This window comes from Podarcis filfolensis (genome assembly GCF_964270895.1).
Source record: "Podarcis filfolensis genome assembly, chromosome: 5".
NCBI lineage: Eukaryota > Metazoa > Chordata > Lepidosauria > Squamata > Lacertidae > Podarcis > Podarcis filfolensis.
The window spans coordinates 62,495,441-62,506,217 of record NC_139608.1 but is presented as its reverse complement, the minus strand read 5'-3'; the positions used below and the strand labels follow the sequence as shown (position 1 = coordinate 62,506,217).

The following is a 10,777-nucleotide window of genomic DNA, read 5'->3' as shown; positions in this document are numbered from 1 at the left end:
TATAACTTCGGTTAACTTCTGGCAACTTCTGTTTCAGTGTATCTGAAGAAGTGTGCATGCACACGAAAGCTCATACCAAGAACTAACTTAGTTGGTCTTTAAGGTGCTACTGGAAGGAATTTTTTTTTTTGTTTTGACTATGGCAGACCAACACGGCTACCTATCTGTAACACAATAGCAAATATAATAACATACGAGAAGCAACATTTCAATACTATAAATGTAGCGAGTTTACATTAGCAATTCTCATCAGCAAAAAAAGCAAGGGAGCTGGACAGTTCCACCTTGGTCCTAGAAATAGCCCTTCATGATGTTGCTCAGAGTCTCTCTCCTGCAGAAACTTCTTATAAGGCTTCCAAAGGCAAAGGGGCAGGGGCGGAATAGCTGGAAACAAGCCTCCCATTAAGTTGCTCCTTGTTTTAGTTTGAACTGTTGTGAAATGTGTATTTTATCCTAATGTTCGGTATTATTCCCCCCTCCCCGGTAGCCCGTATAACATTTTATATTATGCAATTTTTTTGTTGTGGTTTTGGTTTTCGGATTGATGCTTTTTTATTTAGCTGTGAACTGCCTTGAATATCCTCGTATAGAAAAGTTGGTTATAATAAATAAACGAGGACACTGCCTAATTGCACCTTCAAGCAGCATACGCTCAATTGTATTTAGGTAAAGTAGTGGTCACGCTGTGTAGTTGCAGGCGTAGGAATGAGCACACCAGTCCTTGTTGCTTTTGCTTATGTTCATCTTGTTTCTCCAGTCACCGCACTGATTTATATCTTTGGCAGATGGCGAAGAAGACGGAGGTGATGAAGAGTCGCCTGATGGTGGAGCTGGCCCCGTTCCCCAGGGCGGTCCACGTGGCACCCGCGAAACTCAGCTTGCTCGTCGAATTGCCAAAGGAAAGCAAAACCGGAGGCTGCTTTCTAACAAGCCTCAAGACTTCCAGGTTGTAGAGTTGATAAGTCATATGCATTGCAAGACCTAATATGCCAGATTTCAGGATGACCGCAGGCTGCAATCCTGTGCACAGGTGCCAAGGAGTAAGCCTCACTGAACACAGTGGTGTAACACATAGGATTGCATGATAAATATCAGTGAAAAGGAAAATTCATGCATAGTAAGCATGTGTAATTTTTCTGTTCCGGAATCTCCAGACGTTTCAGAAGCTCTCATTTAAATCTTGGAAGATTCTTTCCCCGAGTGCAATGTCTCTTGGCTCCAGTCTAGAATAGCAAAGGAACAGTATGAATAAATCTCAGGATTTAAAAGTCAAGTCTGGAGTATTCCTGCCCCCCTCATCAATATTTGATAAGCAGCAGAGCTAAAAGTGAGGATGCAGCACTCCATAAATCTAGTGGCTTTCTTTCTTGTTTGGGCCCAGAAATGTTCCATATAGCCAGTGGAAACTCTGGATTCTGCCCATTGGAATGAGATGCTCTTCTGGCTTGTCTAGCTTTGGTTGATACATTCCAGTGCTGCTGGTTAGTTTATTTTAACAATAAAAGAAAAGAAACACTTTGTCAATGTGACATGATGAGAAACCAGCCGATAAAAGGAACACATCAGTGATCTAATATTTGCATTTGTTTTTCTCCCTGTGTTAGATTCGTGTTAGGGTCATTGAAGGACGTCAGTTCTCTGGGAATAACATAAAGCCAGTTGTGAAAGTACACATTTGTGGCCAGACACACAGAACAAGAATCAAAAGAGGCAACAATCCTTATTTTGATGAGGTATTGTATTGCATATTTGATAATCTCCTAGCTGAAAGGCATAGGTTTTTTACCTGGAAAAAAATAAAAACTTATTTTATCTATTTCTATCTTTAACTCTCACCCCACTCCTTGTGGCTAACTGTTCTCAGTAAAAAATAGTAAAGCAAAGCTACTTTCTTATCTGTGCACAATCTAAGTCGAGTTGCCATATTTTATGAGAGAGATGGATAAGATGGCTAAATCCTAAACAAACATATTTGGAAGTAAACTGTTGAAATCATTGGGATTTCCTATACTGTACTGAGAAGTCCCATTTTGCGCTGTAAAATGATTAAAGAACTTGGACTGAAAGTCATATGAAGAAATGTAACATGCATTTGTGCTGGATTCAAACAGAGAGTTTTCTCCGTCATGAATAAAATTCCTCATCTGAATCCTTGGTGTCTTTTAACTCCCATGAATATTCAGATTTAATAACCAAGCTATTTCCTCCCATGACTTAACAGATGTTTTACTACAATGTCCACATGACCCCTTCAGAGCTCTTTGATGAAACAATAAGCATTCGGGTAAGTAAAACGAACAATGTTCTTTATAACTGCCTCATTATTGTTGAATAAAAGTAATACATTATTCCATTCCTATCGTTCAATTATAGGTATATGACTCTTATTCTTTACGTGCCGACAGTCTAATGGGGGAATTTAAAGTAAGTATTCTTGATGTCTCACCACATGCTTTCTGTTTAACCTCTTACCAGATCTGTAATGAAAATGTTGGGAAAGGGGAACACATTTCTCACAAAAGATGGAGGCTCTGAAGTTTTATTTGTGAAAACTGTTATACTTCCTGCTATGGTACTTTCCTTGTTGTTGTTGTTTCTGGAGTGTTAATATGCTAAACCTTTGTTTCAGATTGACATTGGCTATGTCTACGATGAACCTGGTGAGTATGTGCCTTTAAGGCACTATCTTCTGTATTTCCCTCCTAGGAAAAAAGGGGAATAGCTGGCAGGGGACAGACCATGATTATGAAGGTGGTTTTCCTAGGGTGTGGGTCATCCATTGCACTTCGGGTGTGCTGACTCCTGCAACAGCAGCCATCTTTGGAGTTGGTCTGGTCTGCCCCGCTCCACCTACCAATCATACCCAGCTCATACCAAGTCGTTGTTCCATCCAGCTCAGGAATGTCTATAGGGACTTGCAGCAGCTCTCTGGAGTGGGTTTCAGGCAGGAGCATCTATCAGCCCCTACCAGGGATGCTGGGACTTGAACCTGGGACATTCTGCATGCAAAGCAGATGCTCTACCAGTGAGCTATGGCCTCCTCCCCCTTTCCCCTCCGCATTTGACACTCCTGCTTCTCACTGCCACTAGTTATCATCACAGTTTAAATGTGACTCCTTAAAGAAGAAAAAACACCTCCTGCATATGGCTTATTTGAGAGAATTAGAATATTATTTCCCTGAAGGGATGCTATCTTCTCTCTTTTTTATTTCCAGGACACGCGGCCATGAGAAAATGGCTGCTTCTAAATGACCCTGAAGATTCAAATTCAGGTGCCAAAGGGTACTTGAAAGTCAGCATGTTCGTTCTCGGAACAGGAGATGAGCCACCTGTAAGTTTCATTCATAAATAGATACTTTCCTTCTACTAATATGCTTCACACGGGTTAATCTGTGCTTATGTTGGTGCCAGAAATTACATTTGAAGGTACTTTAATGACCGAACCTGCTTACTGTATGTTTCTTTTCCCCAGTTCTGCTTGCTCCGCTACTTTCCACCCTATCGCCACAGCACTTCTCTCCCATGACCTTCTGCATCGCTGCCTTTCAAAGGTACATCTCCCCTTAACTTCTCCCAATTTCTCATCTTTGGGGTACAGCCTCTTCTTGCTCATGGTACTGCTTCTCCCCTCTGCTGTTCCCTGATGCTTCATTCAGTCACAGAAAAGACTGAATTTTGGGTTTTTTCTCCAGATGCTCTTGGGAGTGTTATTAAAATGGGGAGATGTTCAAATCTGCAAGGATACATGCCACCCCCCCTCTCCATTTTATCTTCGCAATAGCTTTGTAAGGTGCGTAAAGCTGAAGGATTCTGATTAGCCCAAGGCGATATTTCATGGTCAATAATATATATCATTTCAAAAATCTTCTGGAATGTTGTTATTGTTGCTTTTTATGACAATATTCTCACATTAAATTTGACTTCTAAAATGTCAAAAAATTGTAATTCGGAAAGAATCCAGTGTAGAGTGAGCCCATTTTTTCCCATTTAAGATTATATACATTGCAAACAAAATGCCAATCATGTTTTAGCTAAACTTGTGCTACATAATCTTATGTGCAAGTCTTGACCTGCAAAATTCAAATTGTTGGACATATTAGTCAGCCTAAAGGTTTGTGCCGATAATCCTCACATTCTTTTGTACTGAAGATTAGTGAAACTGACCTTATGGAAGGTTTCCTCAAAACTTCGACCCTCCAGTTCTTAGACCCTTGTCTAAGACACTAAAAAGTGCCTTGCAGCCTCTTACACACTTTGTACCATGTATTTAGCTAATGCTGAATAGAAGACAGAATGACACTGTATGATGTACATCGTTGCTTTTATAGGTTCTGCATAGGATTTGTGATTGTGAAACAGAGGAAAAACAGCTAGCAGGGGAAAGTAGGGGAACCTCAGCTTAGCTTTGCTGCCCTGCCAATCACTCCTTCCCAATGCCACTTTGCAGGAGAATAGAATTGGTGACATGTGGTGGCTAAATCATCTGTGTGAAAACACCCTGGGTGTGGTCTTCTAAGATTTATATGCATGCATAATTCCAGTACAAGCTCACAGTCCAGCATTCTATGATCTGTGAAAGGCACAGCTTTCTTGCAAGCTGCGGTTGTTTAGGGGCAAAGAGGAATCACTTCAAAGTGAAGTTGCCAGAGTTATGCCCTGTATGCACACAACTCTGCACTTCACTCTGAAATGGTTGCAGGTAGTGGCTATTTAACAAGGGCTTGCTTGCTGTCTGCTAGGGGAAGAAGAATAATGCATTTGAATGTGTCTCCAACAGGTGGAAAATAGAGAACGGGAGAATGAAAACGATGATGTAGAAAGTAATCTTTTGCTACCGGCTGGGATAGTGCTCCGATGGGTCACTTTCGTTCTTAAGATCTACAGAGCTGAAGATATTCCTCAGAGTATAAACTTTTTGTTTTATTTTCTGAGTTACACATTCTTAAAGTTGGAATTGTGTGCAACTGAATTTTTTTATACCAATATTAGTTTCTTGAGAGCTCAAGAGATGCTTAAGAATCAATTCTTACCTAGGTGGTAAGCCTGTGTCTGGGCTGTACTGCTTCAAACTTTATTTAGGGGCTCATATAACTGTATAACCTTTTTAATTTTTTAAAAAATCCTCTACATATATCATGGGTGTACCCCTATCTGCATAACCTAGCAATTATAAAATATAGACGCGCTTTTACTCTCACAAGATTGAATGTTTTGACCTCGGCTGTACTTGAGATTCCAACAGATTCCACACAAAAAACACTTATGTCCCTGTGTAGATGTCAGTACCGAATCTGTGGCGCATGTCCTTCTGGCTTACACTCTTTATAAAGACTTGAGGAATGAGGTTATCACCCCTCTTTCATTGTCCATTTTGGGCTGCCCAGCCACTGCCACAGTGTCCTTTCTCTTGGCAGATCAAGATGAGCAGGTGACGGCAAAGGTTGCAAGGTTTTTAGCTGGGGCAATTAGAATAAAATCCACTATTTGACTATAGATTCAAAACCCTAAAATGTATTTTATATAATTGACTTTTTATTTCTACTCTGTGTGTGTCATATTGTTGTTTTATTGCTGTGGCTAATGGCTGATGCAAATAAAGATTTATTCTTCTTCTACTACCATGGGTGTAGAATTCAAGGCTTGCCAAACTGCCCAATTTGGCCTACAAGGTCATTTGGGCCTAGCTACACCCACCTGCCATCAAAGGCAGGGTAGATAAAGTTGTGGCATCAAAGGAAAAATCAAGAGCCTTAAAGTGTTCTCCAGATTGCATTGCAGCTCGGACTTGTGTTCAGCATTGTTTTAATCTGGTGCCAAATGCAAGCCCCACTAGTTTGGAGCTCCCCACTGGAACCCCCTGAGCACTGCTGCTTTTGACAGGGCTCAGATCCACCCAGGAATGACCAGTTCCAGCCACCATTTTATTTCATTCCAAAGCATTGTGGGACAAAGCATCGTAGGGGAATGGCTAGCTAGCCTCTGCAAAAAAATGGCAGCCACCAGTGGGGATTTCCATCTTTTTGGTGACAAAATAAAGCTTTTTTTTTTTTTAAAAAAAAAAGCAGCCAAAAAGTTGTCACCAATCCTAAAAGTAAGCCCCTCTGCTATTGTAGTGAATATTGCCCCTGAATTTGGGGTCATTTTAGCTGCTGCCATCCCTGCTCATTTCTCTGTTACCTCTAGCTTGGTGTTTCCATGGCGAGACATCACTCCAGAAAGGGCCATATCTGAGCCCCATGTTTCTGGCTGCTGATCCCTCATTTGCTGGATTCGGTTTTCACTATCATGCTATTTAAGTTCCACAATACCATACCCAGCTGCCACATTGCTGCATGTTCATGAAATATGCCAACTTTGTGGCTCCGAGATCTTGGTTGTGAAAAATAATTGCCATTTTTTTCTCTCCTGTATGTTTTCTGTGCAGTGGATGATGCTTTTGCGCAGACTGTAAAGGAAATATTTGGTGGAGAAGCAGATAAGAAAAACCTTGTGGATCCATTTGTGGAAGTTTGCTTTGCTGGGAAAAAGGTATTCAGTGCTAATAACAGAACTATATAAATAAATATGCTTGAAACCAGTCAGGATCATTAATCATTGTTTGAAGTTGGCTTGTTTCAATAAGCCATAAGAATACTGTGGTACCTCAGGTTACATACGCTTCAGGTTACAGAATCCGCTAACCCAGAAATAGTACCTTGGGTTAAGAACTTTGCTTCAGAATAAGAACAGAAATCGTGCTCTGGTGGTGCGGCAGCAGCAGGAGGCCCATTAGCTAAAGTGGTGCTTCAGGTTAAGAACAGTTTCAGGTTAAGAATGGTTAAGTTCTTAACCCTAGATACCACTGTAGTCACATCTTGCCTGGGTTCAGAGACACAACACTGTTTCCCATTATGTGCTGAAGCCTTGGGCTTACACACTTACCTCTGAGGTCATGTGTTCTCCCCTCCCTCTCTTCCTCTTCCTCCCCTCCTCAGACATTTATAGTGATATGTTTTCAGCTAACTGCAGGTTTTTTGTTATATCTGAACCTGGACAAAATGTGCTTGGTCTTGTGGGATATTGGAACAACCCAACTTCAGATCATGTTTAATGATCTGGGCTTGTTTCAAGAAACCATTTAATGCCAACCATCATTTCTGATCCGAACATAATAGCAAACTGTGGTTATTTGAAAATGCAAGCAGATGCTCCTGAACTTCACTCAGCTGCACATAAACCCAAGTCTTGTGCACATTATGCTATAGATTAGCCCAAGAGTCACCAAACTTTTGGGACCTGTGAGCACAGTTGCAAAATGGATAAACTGTCATGACCACAGATGGACAGACACACACACACACACACACACACAACAGCACATTCATTTGGTTACCATGAAATGCTTCTTTGAAACCTGATTTCAGTGGGAGGAGACAACCCTGTGGGCACCAGAGTAGGCATCTGTCTGCGCCTTCTGCATATGTACTTCTGGGGCAGGAGGTGCAAATTTGAATAAAATATGGGGGGTAAGTTAGTTCCGCCCTGCATTATTGATCACAAGACAAAGTGTGTACACACCATTTGAAAGGCAATGCCTATCAACTTGGGGGGGGAGCAGCCCCCTCAAATAGTTTATTGGGGAGGCCTAAGGGACCTCAGCCCCTAGGAGTTGGCTCCTATGTTCTGGGGCCATAGGTGACTCCTGGCCTAGCATCCTGCATCCTGCAGCCAATCGGAAGCCATGGAAGCTGCGCTGGACATTTGGCTTCCAAAGCAAAGTTCGCAAACTGGAACATCTACTTCTGGGTTTGTGGCATGAACTAAGCTGCTCAGAAACCAAGGTACGACTGTATACCGACAGTTACTATGCAGAGCACCCGTTATATTTTGTGAGCATTTGTTAATCTTCCTTATGTCTGAATAAAAGCTATTCCTAGACATAGAACTGTTCATAACTTTCATATGGGGATTTTTTTTCCAGGTTTGCACAAATATAATTGAAAAAAATGCTAACCCAGTGTGGAATCAACTTGTTAATCTTCAGATCAAGGTTGGTTTGTTGCTGTACAAAAAACTATTACAATGTTGTTGTTTTATTTAGAAATAAGACTTTGATTAATTAGTACAGCCTTCTTCTTTTTTCTAGTTCCCTTCGATGTGTGAAAAAATAAGACTGGTGGTGTACGATTGGTGAGTTCTCCTTTGTTGTTTATAGAGTTGCATGCAAAGCAACAATGACAATGCTTCAAAACAAAAAGGTTTTAACATACGTTGGTGACTTGTGCCGCACAAGCTATCGCAGAATTAATTAAGTGCTCTTTGCAGAGCGGTGCTCAGATTATTTGTAATGAAGTTGGTTATAGCTTGGTGTTCTTAATAATTGCCGCTGTTATGGAGCATGACAGGCCTGCCTGTTTAAAATTCCCACGAGTTCTCATTCATTAGCTACTCAGCTTGAACCATTATAAAGATTATAGAGATCATTAGAATTGTTTCATGGATAATTATGTCCATTAGGCTTACTGCTGTCAGGGTTGTCAGCTGTCAAGGCAGGGGGTAATACAGGCACATAGTCTTTCTACAAGGTGCTAAAAGATATGTGTACATCCTTTAACAATTGAGTAGTGCATGTTGTGCCATCTGATGGCTACTGGTGGAACTGAAATCCTGTCACGGACGTATAGGTGAGTGTAGCAACACCTTTTGTGTTGTCTTCTCCTAACCTTGCTGACCTGGGATTAGGAATGGGGAGAAATTTGGTTCAGCTTGTATTTTAGTGCAAGTCTGCCTAATTCATACTTCTTGAAACGAAATGTGAATCGAGACACAGCGATTTCTCCTAATTCTGTGATGCAGTTCTCCAACCAAAAAAAAAAGTGTACTAAAATGCATATATTAGGGAAACGTGCATAAAAATGTTTTTTTTTTTAATTAAAATAACATACAAAATGCATCATATCTGGGGAAATTGCTTGCAAAAGTATATAAAAATGTATATATTAGGAGGAATTTGTACTAAAGTGCCAAAAGATTTTGTGAGGAGGGTTTTTTTGGGGGGGGCTATTTTTGCAGAAATATATATATATATATATAGAGAGAGAGAGAGAGTTTCTTTACAAATGCAGTAAATAATAATGGTAGTATTAGTGATAAATATACAATTTTCAATACAGAATATGGTTAAAACAGGACCTATATAGTAGTACAATTTTATATGCTTAAGACCACACCCACATCTGAATATTTAAAATGAATACTGACGATTACATCATTTCATGAAGGGATCGCCTCACCAGAAATGATGTTGTAGGCACCACATACTTGAGCCTCTCCAAAATTGCTGCTTCGGGGGGAGAAGTTGAAGGTAAGCTAGTTTCTCTTCCAATGTTGTTGCTTCAAAGGAGCACCTGTAAGTTCAAAACAGAAGAAAGAAGAAGGAAGGACAATGTAAGAAATTGTATTTCTTCACTCAGGTTCAATGTATGGAGCCGTTGGAGAGGAGTGGTGGTGTCACATACCAAGCCTCCTGGCATAATAATAATAATAATAATAATAATAATAATAATAATAATAATTTATTACTTATGCCCCACCCATCTGGCTGGGCCTCCCCAGCCACTCTGGGTAGCTCCCAACATATTAAAAACATGATAAAACATCAAACATTAAAAACTTCCCTAAACAGGGCTGCCTTCAGATGTTTTCTAAAAGTCAGGTAGTTGTTTATTTCCTTAACATCTGATGGGAGGGCATTCCACAGGGTGGGTGCCACAACTGAGAAGGCCCTTTCCCTGGTTTCCTGTAACCTCACTTCTTGCAGGGAGGGAACCGCCAGAAGACCCTCTGCACTGGACCTCAGTGTCCAGGCAGAACGATGGGGGTGGAGACGCTCCTTCAGGTATACTGAAGGACCACTTGCCGGGAGGGAAGAGAGACCAGGTGCTAGGAAGGTTGGATGCTGTGCAGACACATCAGCAGAGCCAATCTGATGCTCCTGCTGATATGCCTGCACAGCACTGACCTCCCTGCTCCTTTGTCCCACCTCCTCCTGGTAAGCAGCAACTCAGTTCCTTCTGACATTCCTATTCATACGTCCTGCTACCTGATTGGTACAAAGTGCCATATGAGTCTGCATATAACGCTTGCCTAGAGTAGTCCAGGGGTAGGCAACCTAAGGCCCGGGGGCCGGATGCGGCCCATTCGCCTTCTCACTCAGGCCTGCGGACGGTCCGGGAATCAGCATGAGTAGAATGTGTGCTTTTATTTAAAATGCATCACTGAGTTATTTGTGGGGCATAGGAATTCGTTCATTTCCCCCCCCAAAAAATATAGTCCAGCCCACCACATGGTCTGAGGGACAGGGGACCGGCTCATGGCTGGAAAAGGTTGCTGACCCCTGGAGTAGTCTCCACAGGGACTATTTCAGGAATAGTGTGGTCTTGGTGGTTAGCTTCCCACCATGGATGTTGTTGCCCTGATGAAAGTTGGTTGGCCTTCCTCCTCCCCCAGTGAGATTTCCCACATTTTGGAAGAACAGTTACTATTCTTTGGAGGTGTCTCTCTTAGACCAATCCATTATATCCTTCATAATGAGTGTGCAGTACACTATTGTTGAAAAATGAAAACTGGTTGCTATAGGTCTATGCATACCATGCGCTATCTTGAGTTTCCTTACCACTATGGGGTGCTATATTTTCTTCTGAAGCTGATTTAGCTTTGAGGACTAGTTCCTTTGAGGACTGCATGAGAGTGGCACCTGTGATCTTAAATGTTTGCACTTGTCTGTCATCCTGTGATG

At 41.5% G+C, this 10,777-nt stretch overlaps 1 protein-coding gene across 5 annotated transcripts in view; it reads left to right on the top strand.

The window, feature by feature from the left end:
• Positions 1-10,777, top strand: part of MYOF (myoferlin) — a 76,842-nt gene that overhangs the window by 23,725 nt on the left and 42,340 nt on the right. For 2 of the 5 annotated variants that reach the window (XM_083614032.1, XM_083614031.1), the window contains exons 6-17: positions 786-946; positions 1,605-1,733; positions 2,222-2,284; positions 2,374-2,424; positions 2,630-2,660; positions 3,216-3,331; positions 3,473-3,551; positions 4,778-4,904; positions 6,425-6,528; positions 7,961-8,029; positions 8,126-8,169; positions 9,261-9,343. In XM_083614032.1, the coding sequence (XP_083470158.1) occupies positions 3,321-3,331; positions 3,473-3,551; positions 4,778-4,904; positions 6,425-6,528; positions 7,961-8,029; positions 8,126-8,169; positions 9,261-9,343 (517 nt within the window). In that variant the 5' untranslated portion in view covers positions 786-946; positions 1,605-1,733; positions 2,222-2,284; ... (1 more) ...; positions 2,630-2,660; positions 3,216-3,320. Of the gene's footprint in view, positions 1-785; positions 947-1,604; positions 1,734-2,221; positions 2,285-2,373; positions 2,425-2,629; positions 2,661-3,215; positions 3,343-3,472; positions 3,552-4,777; positions 4,905-6,424; positions 6,529-7,960; positions 8,030-8,125; positions 8,170-9,260; positions 9,344-10,777 lie in introns of all 5 variants that reach the window. The other 3 variants (XM_083614030.1, XM_083614029.1, XM_083614033.1) reach the window with 2 other exon arrangements.